The 15,153-nt window shown below is 37.0% G+C and overlaps 1 protein-coding gene across 1 annotated transcript in view; it reads left to right on the top strand.

The window, feature by feature from the left end:
• LOC139954521 (uncharacterized) overlaps positions 1 to 15,153 on the top strand; it is a 66,469-nt gene that overhangs the window by 14,256 nt on the left and 37,060 nt on the right. Inside the window, 2 exon segments of the mRNA XM_071954363.1 lie at positions 10,433 to 10,643; positions 12,703 to 12,829. Coding sequence (XP_071810464.1) covers positions 10,433 to 10,643; positions 12,703 to 12,829 — 338 coding nt within the window.

Raw genomic sequence — 15,153 nt, 5'->3', positions numbered from 1 at the left:
AGTAACCCGAGGTTGCATTAAGATTCAGGGCAACGCATCGACAAGAAACTTAGAGAACGATCCCAGAATGTTTTCTCTGTGTGACGCCGTATATAAGAATATCATCAAGTCATTTAATGTAAAGCTTTTTCGCCACCCCCTCTTGGAAACTCCATCTGACTTATGCATGTGACATCAGCTGTTTCATGTTTCGTTCTCTCGTGATTCAAAGCAAGACGGTCATAACTAGACTATTTTTTATCTGTTTGCTGATCAGTGTGTATGTAACCCTTTACCACGTCTCAAAGCCTTGCTCTCCCCAAAGTGAACTCTCCATGCCGGAATCCAACCTGCACATGAATGACTAATAATATTCAGTGACATTTTCCCGTTGTCTCTTGAGACTCTCCGCATATCTTGAGATGACATGGGGCAGTATGTTCTTCACTTTTTCTCGCCTGCGCATGTGTTAATGAGACACTCACAGGTGATTAGCATGTGATGGGCTACTCAGGTGGTTTTCCCTGACTAGTTAACCAACACTGTTGTGAGATTTCTTAATAAGCATTGATTATGAAGTGTTATTTCTTTGGTGCTTTTTTCAATGTATCAACATTAGACCTGATACTCGCGGAGGCAATGAAGGCGATTGCCTCCTTGTCAGTACTGCTCTATGTGGATGGTCATTGCCTTGGTGCCCTTGAAATTCTTCTGTAGAAATTTAAAACTTCCTCATTTAGGGGTACCAAGGAGAAAATGCCTTGGTGCCCTTGCCCTTTCTAAATGAAGCATACAGGCCGGCAGTCCATGTCTGATTCCCGTCTTAGATAACGATGATGAATACTATTCTATATTGGCATCGGACTGTTTTCTCTTCTCACCTATTTGCATAGAAAAAATCTCTTCCTGTCGCAGCTTGGTGACAATTATTCGCCTTGAGGAAGTGCGAGATGTTTTCCCCATGATTGAGAAATTAATTTTGTTATTTCTCTATAAAATGTACAGTTATGATTTGTAGAATGTACATTGAAGTAAGTGTAGTTGTAGTAAGGCAGGCCTTAAAATAACCCACATCAATTGCTGTTGTGCCCTGTGCTTAAGCTGTGGTGCCCCCTGCAAGGTTCCAGTACATATTACACTTTCCCCATAGAACTTCCCCCTACCAGAGGAAAATAGCTGTGCCCCTTTAAGAGAGAACTTTAAGGCCTGGTAATGAGGAACTTTCCCTAAAACGGCTCGTCAACAAAAACTTAAACATCAATCAACCATTGTGTAGCCAAAGAATTAATAAGGGCAGGGAAGGGTTGTGATAAAGAACATACCCAGATTAGATAAACAATTCCTTACTTACCCTTTAAAAATGTGGCGATCGTTAAATTTAAAATTATGCAGGGACTTGCAGACGCAGATGTTTGAAGTGCAAGTCTGGCACCGCATTCTGAGCAAGGGTGTTAGTATCACTTAACATGTTTATATTCACAGACAGCGATATCGTGCAGTTAAGTTACTTAACGGTTTCTTAACGAGTATTTGGAGCACACACACATAACGCACACACACCCACAATACGTCATATTATCAGACCCGATTTCCTCTCAATAATTTATTTAGGAATCATATTGCTATTTTTTTTATATATAAATACCCTCCCTGGTTGGAAGTTGCATCAATAATTTATTCCAATCTCACTTTGATGGGGAATTATTACACATTTCATTTTGACCTTTACTGAAAGTACAAGGGCGTGGGTAAAATGCATTAATGCAATGCCACAACCACTTCTTAATGCAACATTAAATTTTACAAGTTTTACTTAATTTTCAACAGTGAAAGATAAAGGTGTAGGATATCACTGGCATTTACTGGAGAAAACTTTGGAAAATTATAAGTTTAATCTATCTGATGAGAGATACTGAGCTGTACATAATATCCAATGATTTGATCACTGCCCAGCGAACAAAATCAACATGAAAACAAAATTTGAGCCAATTGTGCCCAAATTTTCACAGGTCGGTTATTCTATGCATGATGGTACTTTTACCAAGTGAGGATACTGTTCTTTGACAATTACCAAACGTTTCAGTGGCTTTAAGCTACTCTTTGACATTACACTAAACGTGCATTCACAAACATACATGTACTAAATATTTGGTTGCATATATGTACACACACAGTGCATTAAATAAAATTTATCATGAAACCCTAGCTAATCACAAGCAATGCAGTACATTCTCAATATCATAAGAATTAATTGTTTACATACAAAATATAGCTTGATACTTCAGGTACACGACCCTGATCGGAATAACAAAACTTAACAAACTTTTTGAAGAATTTTTTACCATTTTTGTTAATTTTATAAAATTGTTTTGACTCACTGATTCCCTGTGCTACTGAGGAACACAATATTTCCTGTTTTTACTCGACGATAATTAAATCATCCAAAGGGTAGAGACTCTCTCCATTCCTTTCTGAGGGGGGGGGGGTGTCCAAATGTTTACATTTTCAGTTGTTGTGTCTAGACGCTTCGTTTGTATCTTATTGCATTAATCATAAGTGAAGTTTATTTATTTTCCAGAAGGCAATATTTTTTGTTTTTATATTAATACTGATTCAGCAGTTAAAGTGAATGATTTGTGTATGGTGCCAAATTTGTGCATGACCATTTATCCCCAAATGTCACCGTTAGAATTTAAGCTTCATAATGACATTACAGCCATTTTTGTGTGTGTACCATGATTGGATAGATTTAACGGTGGTTGTGTATAGACTCTAATGTAACAGAAACAAGAAAGTCTCATAGTCGCAGCAAGCCCGGAGGAGGGACTGTTGCATTCAGATGCACGTCTATCCAGGGTCTGTGGGGGTATGCTGCAAATGTCAAGATGACACAGTGGGTACTTGTTGCTCGGGATGAGCAGCTCTGAGACAAACATGGGTAGTTTTTTCGTTAAAGGCACTGGACATGTACGGTAATTGTCAAAGACCAGTTTTCTCACATGTTGTATCCCAACATATGCATTAAATAACAAACCTGTGAAAATTTGGATTCAATTGGTCGACAAAGTTTCAAGAAAATAATGAACAATTAAACACCCTTGTTGCATCAATGTGTGTGCTTTTAGATGCGTAATAAAAGGCTTCAGGTTAAGTCTTTTATTAAAAAAAATAAAAAAACTTCAGAGTGAGTCATTTCTCACAATATTTTATAGTATCAGCAGCTCTTCATTGTTATTATCAAAGAAAGTTTTAAGCCAACAATTATTTTGTGAAATTATTTGTACAAATACATGTAGTGTCCAGTGCCTTTAACACTAAAATTGGATCTAGAATAGACGAGAAAAAAAAGAGAATTTTGTGTGTGCGTACTGAGAAGAAATAAAAAAAGCACAACCAGTGTGATGTTAGTTTTGCTTCAATATTTACTGAGATGTTTCTGAAATCTCAGGATCAGCAGCCCTGAGATGAACATGGGTTGTTTTAGTTGAAGCTAAAATTGGATCTAGATAGACGAGAAGAAGAAAAGAAAAAAAGAACATATTGAAAAGAAATCAAATTCACTCAGTAGACAAAATCACATCCAAACAGCTGCATCTAAAAAAAAATTAAAATATTTGTGTAACGCAAACCCTTGGAACACTTACGTGAACAAATAATTTTGTTACAAATTCTTTAAACAAAGCCTGTCGGGTTGTTGGAGAAACTCCTGTGATGTCGGTATTACTTCAATATTTATTGAGATGATTCTGAACCCTCCTGGGTATAATACATGGAAGTGTAAATGTACCAAACCACTTGAAGATTTGTGGAAAGCTCTGCCCCTAAACTTAGCATAACTGCAGACATAATTGCTTTTCATTCTTGAATACTCGGCTATTTAGAAAACAGTTCCCTTAATATAATCTCATGTATGGGATTTGAGACATTGCATGGTGAGGTATCAAACATTAGTTTGTGGTAATACCATTTGTGTGTCTACTTGCAAGGTAGATTTGTTCTTCAGAGAACTGTCTAGCTATTACATTCTACTAGTAATCCAAAAATCTACTCCACAGTAGTAGAATATATAGCAAGACAGATCTCTAAAGAACAAAAACTACCTGGCAAATAGAAACACACATGGTGTGATTGCAAACCAAATAAATATATTCTTATTACTGTTTATTAGAACAGTGGCAAACTTTCTTCACATACGATACGCTTGTAAAGTTGTATGTATAAATTATTCTTATGAAAAGGTTACATTCATGACATAAATCTGTCTGAATTTGTAACTGACGTGGACATGGGTCCGTTGCCATTCCGCACACATCAAGTTGTATGGATTTTGGCCCATCGTCCCAAGTATTGACCCACGTCATGAATAGCTTGGCACAGACTGTCTGCAGACCATTCAATTTGGCTCTCACGCCGTGGGCTGGCTACCGATCCACCGACTTAGAAAGATACATATCACATTAGGATTGCTGGGTATCGAGTTAGGTCATCCTGAAGTTGCATTTCTTTATAATAATATTACATGTTTGTTTGGAGAGAACCACGACGTTGCACTTTTAAAAATAACCAGCAAAACATCCAAATGTCATGTTTGAAAAAAAAATTAGCTGTTGTTTTCATGTAACTTAAAGCAGCTACCCACAAGGTGTCAAATTGCTGTCAAATACTGTGGTGGGTGGCTAAGTACATAAACAAGGTTGATTTAATATTTTTAATCAGTCAACATGATATCGAAGAGGATGACCTTTTTAAATAATGCCTTTCTTTTGATGTGGACTTGAGTATTCCCTTCCAGGCATGAATGGAACGTTTCAAGTTAAAGGAACGTTACAGAATTGGTTAGAAACAATAATCTTGATCTACATAAAACTTACATGGTTTAATGATAATGATTTGAAAGCATCCCTTAAAATATTTGATGAGAAATAAATAATCGCTTTATTCATTTTTGTTCTTGCATGGATGTCATGCAAAATGTGTAATCGGTTTTTCACTATTTTCTTGTGACTCAGATGGGCGATCGATCTCAAACTTCTACAGATTTGTTTAGAAAATTAGGTATACATGTACATGTATACTGTTTTGTGGATTTAATAACATAAAGTGCTTACACTGCCAACAACTGTTATAATAGCGTAAACTAATTCTGTAGTTCTGCCAAGCTCAGTGGATCCAACCGCAATAATACAATGTGGTTCTCACAGAGGCTGTACTGTTTACTCTCACCACCCTCGAATGCCACTGCATCCATGGGTATTCTTCTCTTTAACCAGACCCTACACTGGGAGGCTGCTCCTTGATGACGCACGCTTCACATTTTACTCGGACATCGGCTGAAACAAGTTTTGTTCCAACCAACATTCGTGAGAGACTATAGGGGTGAGATTCGGTCGTTGCTCCGAGGGTGGTGTTTGGTTAAGACACACATAGAGATGATAAGAAGTCGTAACATGCTCGCTAAGGCCCCTCGTGAGAAAGCGCAGAGTTAGCCGCCCTTATCGTACCAGGGATTAATGTTGCTGACGGTAGTTACATATTTGTCACAGCTTGGGGCTTTTTGGCTCGGCGTTAATGCTTCTCAGATAATGTGATAAATAATCCCAGCGATGATCCCTAAATACCATTAAAACACAGAGGGGAGTGGGGGGGGGGCACTGAGATTCGTATGTAGCGGAGATGCAGTATGCCATCAAATTAACTTATTGATGATCCTATATGCGTAGAGTCCTGGACACATTTTACTTTGACTTTCCCCTGTCATCGTTGATGATATTGTTTTTGAGTTGCCAGGGTAATCATTTTCAATTGGCTTGTCTGACTGGCAGTTTAACCTTGACCATGTAATGCAGTATTGTCACCTTACCAACTAGAAGTCTTCCACTGGTCTGCACACAGTGAGTGGCCATTTGAAAAATGTTGTGGCCCAAAATTGAATAATGAATCTGAATGTGTTCGAGTTTTCTGAGAAAAATTGTATTCTGATTAATGATCCCTCTTTGTGCCTGTATTATTTGAAATCATATGCAGTAGGGTTTTGTTTTAAAAAATAAAATAAATAAATCCTTTTACTGTTTGCCATATCTTTTTGCCATATCTTTTTGCCATATCTTTTTGTTTAAATTGAATAACGATCAGATTGCATTTGAGTTCCGAGTAAAATTGTGTTAAGATTAAATCCCACTTTGTATTGGTGTTATTTGAAATCATATAGACATGGGGTTTTGTTTAAAAAATATTTTTAAAAAATCCCTAGTAGATTTGTCATACCTTTTTGAGGAAGATGTTTAAATGTTACCCCACATGAAATGTTTCAACTTATTATTCTTTCATCAACAAGTTGGGATTCCCCAAAAAGAACCATGTAGTTCCTCTGAGGGTTCCCAAATATTGATTGTGAAGGCAAATATTTTTGGTTTCACTCTCTGTTTAAAGGCAAAATCAAATTCAAAATTTTAGTGGAAAACTACTTTTTTTTTCTTGAAAACTACTTTACTTCAGAGGGAGCCGTTTCTCACAATGTTTTATACTATCAACAGCTCTGCCTCTCCATTGCTTGTTACCAAGTAAGCTTTTCTGCTAACAATTATTTTGAGTAATTACCAATGGTGTTCAGTGCCTTTAAAGGCATTAGACATGTTTGGTAATTTCAGTACTCTCACTGGGTGTATCAGTACATGTGCATAGAATAACAAACCTGTGAAAATTTGGACTCGATTGGTCACTGAAGTTGGAAGAGAATAATGAAAAGAAGAAAAAAAAACCACCCTTGTTCCACATTTTTGTGTGTTTTCAGATGCATAATAAAAGGCTTCAGCTGAAGTCTTTTATTATTTGAGTGAGAAATTCCCTCTTTCCTTTCTCTTAGTTAAGAGGGAGCCGTTTCTCACAATGTAATATACTATAAACAGCTCCCCATTCCTTCTTTACCAAGTCAGTTTTGAAGCTAGCAGTTGTTTTAATAATTACCAAACATGTCCAGTTCCTTTAATTTATAAGGGTACAGGTCGTTAAGAAACAGAAGCCTAAAGGTTATCACTAAGGTGAGGTTATAGTTAAATAAGGGCTGTTCCTAGACAGTTTCCTATGGTTAATATAACTCCCCTTTCTCTCAAAATAGACCTTGCTGTATGGTGTGCCCCATTTTGTTTTTGGTCACATTCAATCTATTGTAACCAAACCGAGACTGAAAGGTACTATAGTAGTCTGGTACCATGGAAACTAGATCTGTCATTGTGTTCAGATAGGGTACGTGACAAACATCCTCACTGTCTGGAGTCCAAGGCAATGGATTTGTTGTATTCACCTGTGAAGTAATTCTGCTCAAGACGTTCAGCCTTGGATCTGTCAAATTATATTTTTTGTCCAATTCTATTGCTCGTGGTGCTTTTAATACAGACCCTAATGAGTTCAATCTGCTTTATTATGCACGTGAAGCAGGCGCAGATGATGCTTTTAAAATTGAACATTATTTCTAAACAATACTGACGGCCTATGACAAAAACCAATGATTAAACTTCATCTCTATGTAATTTCTCAATACGAAATGACAATGCCGGAGTTGCTATTCATTAAGGACTGTATGCCATGCTTTTAGATTTTCCAAATTGGGGAAAACGTGATAAATGGCACAGTGCACACACAAGAAGCTGTAAACATGTACGTAGTAAATCATAATCCAACACTGGTCATGAGAGGAAATTATAAATAAATAGTAAGCTTTTGGGTACAACCATATATGTGTATTTCTCTTGTGTGCAAGTGTTGGCTCTGAAGAGAGCTGGGCCCAATTTCATAGAGCTGCTTAGCACAAAAATTTGCTTAGCATGAATTTTCTTCTTTGATAAAAACAGGATTACCAAACAAATTCCCATTTGTTGCATATTGCTTGTTACAGGTATTCAACTGATGTTTGCTTATCCTGAAAATCACGTGGAAATTTGGTTGGTAATCTTGTTTTTATCAAGGAAGAAATTTCATGCTAAGCAAATTGTTGTGCTTAGCAGCTCTATGAAATTGGGCCCTGGTGTGGTTTCGATGTTTCCAACAGTATACATGTTGTACTCTGCTCATCTTCTTTATAGTTAGTTTTTCTCCTAATCGTGAATACTGTACGATCCAAGGATTTGCGATGCTGATTTAATCAAAAACATTGTAAAAAGGGTTAGGCGGAAAGTTGGAATTCAGATGAAATATGATTGTTGGTCATGTTTGAATTTGGATTAAAATTCAACAACGCCCCTTTAAGCTAAGCTCATAATAAAACTACTCGCTGTAAATATTTATAGACTTCGTTGGGATTACTGTGCTCTTGGAATGTTGAGCTTTATAGTACTCTACTATTTGGTTTTATTTGTGTTAGTCTTAGGAATCTGAATGGATATAAATGTACACCATTGGTGTTGAAAGTCTCTCTTTTTTCTAATATTGAAAATGTCAAAGTCTGTTTTTGAAACAACCCAAACGTGTTCATGCCAAGCATAATTCGCAATATATATTTCATTATATTATGATCATGTGTGTATTGGTAAAAAAAAAAATTATTTTGCTTTTTAAATTCATTTCCTCAGATTTAAAGCAAAGTATGTTTTCCTTGAAGAGTGTTATGCATCACATTACAATGCTGAAACTTATTGTTTAATAACATTTTCCTTTGAAAATCTGATTAGTCTGTGGTTTTCCAAGTTACCTTCCCCCACCAAAAAACCCCAAACTTAACTGGTGACCAAAATGTGATGGACTCTCAATATGGCTCTGTGCTTAAACATACAATCCTTCTACTTAAACATACAATCCTTCTTAACTTCTATTTTTTTTCTTTTTCTTTTGAGTGGAGCTCTAAGACTACGTTTATTCATCACCAGTGAAAACAAAGTACAAACATCTTCAATTGAACATTAACACATACTGTTAGATCAATACATTAAGGATACAAGAGGCTAGTTAAAAGACAATGAACAAAGGTGATATTACTTATCAAACAACAAGGACATCAAAACATGATAAAAACCAAAATTTTGCAAGGAAAATGTTAAACTTTAAACGAACGTAAAGGACAGTAACTGGAAGATGAAATTTGATTTACTGGACAAGTTTTTACCTTCTTATCTGTTTCACTAACTTTGCCGTTCTTAATAAAATATGCAACAGAGGTATTAATTCAAATATTGACATTGCAAAATTTGTTCAAATATTTTCTTTAAGTCTTTCATTGAAGTCATTGAAATGAGATTATTTCACTGAGATACAATATTCATTGTTGAATAAAATATTATAGCAATTAATTATCTGTATACCGTAATTATGTTAATTGACAAAAGTACAGCGTGCCCTTTGTGAATACGAAGTAGTATCCATGAAAATGAAAATACTGTAAAATGAAATATGGTATTAAGGTATTCAAGGTACATGCACTATTACCTTCTAGTTATTTCAACCTTCAGTTTTCAATACAAAGCACACAATCCCACCGCCCAGGGGAAATTTCATCAAATCCAGTAATTTGCATATTGATGGCTATAATTATTGAAAATAGTTGTTGTGTCATGGATTTGGTGTGTTTTTATCGACCTTGTTTCAATTTGGGCAATTGAAATAAGAGATGTTGATTTGGGTGTCTTCCAAATACTTGGGCAGTATTGAAGACTGTTTTCTGTAGGATCTGTTATAGGAAAAAGTCTTTTAGATTGAAGCAAATGATTGTTCTTCTAGTACGTTGTCTTTAATTTGAGGAAATTATACGGGAACCACACTAGATAGATGCATTTCAGTTTATAGGCAGGTAGAATATTCATTAGGAATGGACACCAATCAACAAAATGTCACGCATTTCATTAAATTATGCATTTTCAGGTAATGGATGTGTTTAGCACGATATTCGGTGAAACCGACCCCTAAGGTTAGGGGATTGTGAGTTATTAGGGACTGAGTTGGGGGGGGGGGGGGGGGGGTTCGGTGGGGTTTATGTAAATTGGATTGTTGTTTAAAATCTGTCAGTGTGTCGTCGAGTGGTCAAGCATACTAGCTCAAGTTGTGGTGTTTCTGAATCAGCAGGGTGTTGGTTCGAGTCCCAGTCTTGACACTTGTGTCCTTATATGCAGGACATATAATTTATACTGATTTGTTCTACACATGGGATGTAAAGCTTTAGGCCCAGTGCATTGCTGCTAGGGGAATGGGCTTGCCCACTGTGTTTCTCAGTGTGCTTCAGCACCTTGTAAATCCTTCAAAGGTGGTACATACATTGGTTTTATAATTCAAAAACTTCAAATGCCTTTCCTGTTTCTCTTCGCTCAAATACCTTGAGTCCGTTATTGGCTGATACTACGCTATATAAGGCTCCGGTGAACACTCTTCAGGCAACAGTTTTAACTTTAAAAAACTTTACAATTGCATTTCTAACTTCTTGTTCTTCTTCATATGACTTCCCTAATGTTGTTGTTATTTTTGTTGACAATAGGTACAGCATCCAGAACCTTCTGAAGCACGAGTTCTTTGAGGATACAGGATTCCGAGTGGAGCTGGTGGAGGATACAAACACAGACAACATCCAGCTGCAGCTGAGGGTAGAAGACCCCAAGAAGCGACGAGACAAGCACAAAGACAACGAGGCACTTCAGTTTGCCTTCTACCTGCAGAAAGATGAACCCGAGAAAGTGGCTGCAGAAATGGTGAGAAAGAAACTGGTTTGAATAGACCCTTCACACACAAAATACGTGAATTGCACATTGCGTCCGCGCATTTACACTAGGTCTGGAAGTACTCTGGAAATACGCTGGAAGGTGCGGAATTTCAATTTATCAACTTCATTTTAAAGTGCAATTATTACTTAATTCCGGGGCCAATTTCACGAAGAGCAAAGATTGATCGTAACTGCAAATCAATCATAGTTTCTAAGTAAATTGTGATGTCACAATACAAGTCACTATACATGCTGACAATTTGCTTTGCGATGAATTAAATTACTTTTTGAAATCAGCCCTTGGTTGATATTGTTACATGTATGCAAGTTTACTAAACGCTGGGCTTTGGACTTTTGGCTCGTGTTTTATTTCCTTAACTGCAGCTATCAAAGCCAACTGAGTTATAAAAGAGAAAGACAAAAAGTCAAAGATATGTCGTTGCTTTTTGGAAATTTGCCATTAGGAAAGGATCAACATTTGCAAGAGTTTTATGTTTGAATGGTTTTATAGGGTACTTTTGAATAAAGAGTCTTAAATTTCTAGCGAGTTGTCTTGCCATGTTTTTAACAATCCTATGCCCTAAAGGGACTCCATTCTACCCGCAGAATAATATGAGACAGCCGTCCATGACAAATATTGGAATAAAAGGTTTGCCACACATGGTTTCATTCTGTTGCTTTCATTGGCCACATTTCTATGGATGGCAGTGATAGTTCAAGCGAGAAGTTACAACACTTTCCTATTTAGTTAAGACTTATTGATGAAGTAGTACAGTACATGTTGGTGATTTGCGTTACAATAGAAAGTTAAGACTCATTACACAGGCCTGTATACTTCGGTTTTGAAAGAGCAAGGGCACCAAGGCATTTTCTCCTAAGTAAAGCCACCCTATGAAGAAATTGGAAATTTCCTCTGAAGCATTCAAGGGCACGAATGCATTGACCAGGGGCCATGGAGGTTCGTTGCCTCGGTGAAGTATCAGGCCTGATGCCATGACTTTAGTTTTTTTGTGAAACTGATAATAACTGTTGAATTAATTTTCCCGAGCATGTGGAACAAAATTGAACAATTGTATTTATACTTCTGTTTGGGTCAGTTGCACATCATTGGAGAAATTCCATCAATTGTTAACAACAGAAAATGGAATCACTTGATGAAGTTACTGCCATAGAAATTCAACCATTCAGATATATGGTGACTTGAACACAGTGGGCTAAAAAAAAAAGTTTTACCTTACCGATTTGGTTCAGGAGTTTCCTTCTGTACATAATCCAAAAAAACTTCAACATTTTTTGTTTGTACAAGAAAATTGTACTCGGTCAACTCTGAAAAAAAAAAAAAAAAAATTGCTAGTAGGCCATCTGACAAAGGTGTTTGACTAAGGTCAGCATTTTGTAAGCAGTGCAACAATATTAAGAAAATAAACCCACCGGCATGAACGATTTTGTTGTTGTGTGATCAAGTTTGTCTTTGGTTTGGGAGTGACCCAGGTCATGTTTTTATTAGTATGTGATTCTAAGTTGGCCTGCGAACATGTTTTCCCTGTTATTAGCATTGTTGTATGGTAAATGGAATTACCTACATGTAGCACTTTTGTTGTCACATCCAGTGATTTAGTTCTACTGTTAAAAAAAGCTACATTCAACAGGCATGATATTCTTCCTACCAGCTTTACTTAAGTCTGTTTCTAATTGTTTGCACTTCAGAAAAATCTGAATTATTTTTATTAAGAAGTCTATTACAGCCTAAACCATGTTTATAATCAATATAATTGTCCTACCTTTTCTCCAAGGACCATTTTTCATGCCTGATCCAAATAAAAGTATGGTTTACTGTACTTTGCAATTGGATTTGCCCTTAAACATAAGTAACAATGCAGGAATATCTGTCTGTTTTACAGTTGGTGAGAAGGGAAATACTGTTGTCATAGGCTTTATGATGGCCATCAAAATGTAAATTACAGTGATCCATCATGAGGGTTTTACCATACCAGTTGCATGTTGACAATAACAGCCCCATCTGCCCTTCCTTTCTTGTTTAAATACAGGTTCGCTCTGGCTTCCTGAATGAAGAGGACCTTAGAGTGGTCACCAAGATCATAAGAGACCGCATTGCCGCCGTGAAGAAGAACAGAGATCAGCGCGAAAAACAGGAGAAACAGAAAGAGAGTGAAGGTCAGCTTATAATTCATTCCATCCCAATTTAGCCGCCAATTTCTGTTAGGCTTTTTTAATGAGGTCGTTAAAAAATCAGAATCAATGTGTTGTCTTTTTCATTTTTTCTTCTGTTTTGTTCCTCCAATCTTATGAAATGAAATAGTCAAACAGTTTGTTTGTTTGTTTGTTTGTTTGTTTGTTTGTTTTCCATCATGTGAGGTCATAATTCATTCCATTCGAATTAAGCCGCTGATTTCTGTTTGGCTCTTTAAGGAGGTCGTTAAAAAAAAAACAGAATTAATGTGTTGTCACTTTTGATTTCTCTTCTGTTTTGGTCCTCCATTCATATAAACCCAAAATAATTAAGCAGCTTTTTTTGTTAGTTTGTCTGTTTTCCCCTCATGTGACCCGTTTGTTTGAAATTTGAATGACCACCGTCTGGTCATATTGCATACATGTGTGTGTGAACTGGATCTGTAGACAGTATTTCAGGGTTAACACACAGTCAGCACTAAGCCTCTGTGAGAAAAACTAATTAAGCATAATATAGTATCGGTAGACTCTTTTCATGCGTTTGTGTGCGGCTTTGTGGTAATAATCTCACTCCTTGTTTGCGTTTCTCATATTTAGCTACAAAACATTGTAAGCGGAAACACCAATGGTGTTACAATGAAATATTGGTGATGAAGTAGGTACACCCCCCCCCCTCTTTACATAACAGAGGGACAAGATTCACACTGGGATACACATAGCTCTGTATGGTCATGTCTAAACATTGTGGTTGTGAATGACCTTGTACACATATGCTTAAAATGTGACAAGTCTCTAAACACCCCCTTTGAATGTAATGTTGGTAGGTTTAATGCAGATGTATTATGTTCATGAGGCACTCACAGGTGTGCACATAGCACCTCGCCATTTCAGAAATGTTTGATTTCGTCTGGCATTCAGTGAGAGTGATGCAGGACTTGTGTGGTGCTTGCTTATATTGGCACAAAAATTCCACGCTTATAACCATTGAACTATATAGACTGTAATGTATGGAATTCGGTTTCCATGTAACTTTGTTTTATTGAACCCAGGCGATTTTGTACACAAATAAAAGTTGTGAGGCCCCTGTGACCTTTCAACTTTGGGGTCAAGTTGAAGAATGCATAAGTCCCTGAATACGAAATGAGCACAAGGTTGTGAACAATCCCGTCACAAGGTAACTTTTTTTTCTGATGACTTGCGCAGAAACACAGTGTAAATCATATTTTATCTGGCATGGGTGACCCCCAGATCAAATATTGATTTGATAACACTTAGCAGAGTGCACAGTTTTTTTTAGTGTATGTTAAAGATCTAGGAATATAACGTGTAAAAGCCCTTAAGAAATCTACTTTGCAGACATATTGAGATGTATCTAGACACAAAGGAGCACATTATAATGAGAAAAGCAGGAGGCAGGGGAATTAAAGATGCATGGGATTCAACCTTACCCTTTCCCCCCTACCTCCTTCCTCAAAACTTATCAGCGTTCAAACAAATTTCTCTTTTGGTTGTTACTAAATTATGAGATTAATTATTCGTTTAGTGTTGGAGCAGACAGGGGAGTTTCATGTTTGAGCCGGCAAGGCCATTTTCATTTTGAAAATCTTAAAGTCTATCTGAAACATTTGAAAGGGGCACCAAGGCAAAGACCAGGGCAACGGAGGCCGTGGCCTCTGTGAAATTTGAGGCCTGTTGGTACTCGATTGTTTCCTAAAAGAGATATATTTATTTGGTTTCGTTGCTCAGTACAGTTTACCAATGGGAGTGCAGTACTGAAAAATCAGTGTTTTACCAGATATCCTTCTTGTTGTTCTGTCTCGTTTCCTTGATAAAACAAAACACATTCTTGCAGCTTATACTAATAGAGATCTGTAATTAAAAAGTCATGTCGTGGAATTCCACAGTTTATGCTTGGGATTGAATGTTTCATCTTGTCTAAATATTTGACAGGTGATGTCTCAAGGTTTGCTTACGACTGTGCTATCTTTCTTATATGCGGTAGACTTCAGTGAAAAAAAAAGCTGGCCATGGAATCAGTTCAGGCATGATGGTTTACAATCTGTAGGATCCAATAATGATTGCCTGGTTCTTGTACTGCCGTTGCGTATGATACATGATGATGTGTATGTTGGCGGGTGAAGCGTAAGAGAGATAAGGGGGGCCAGTCTCGGGGTCAAGGCAGGCCTGATACTTCACACTGAGGAAACGGAGGCCATTGCGCACATGCTCCCTGGTTATTGCCTTGGTGCCCTTGAAATGCTCCAGTAGAAATTTACAATATCCTCATAGGGTGCCCATGACCAAGGTTA

Source organism: Asterias amurensis, chromosome 2 (genome assembly GCF_032118995.1).
Source record: "Asterias amurensis chromosome 2, ASM3211899v1".
NCBI lineage: Eukaryota > Metazoa > Echinodermata > Asteroidea > Forcipulatida > Asteriidae > Asterias > Asterias amurensis.
The sequence above is the reverse complement of the archived record's forward strand: the minus strand, read 5'-3'. Positions and strand labels throughout refer to the sequence as shown.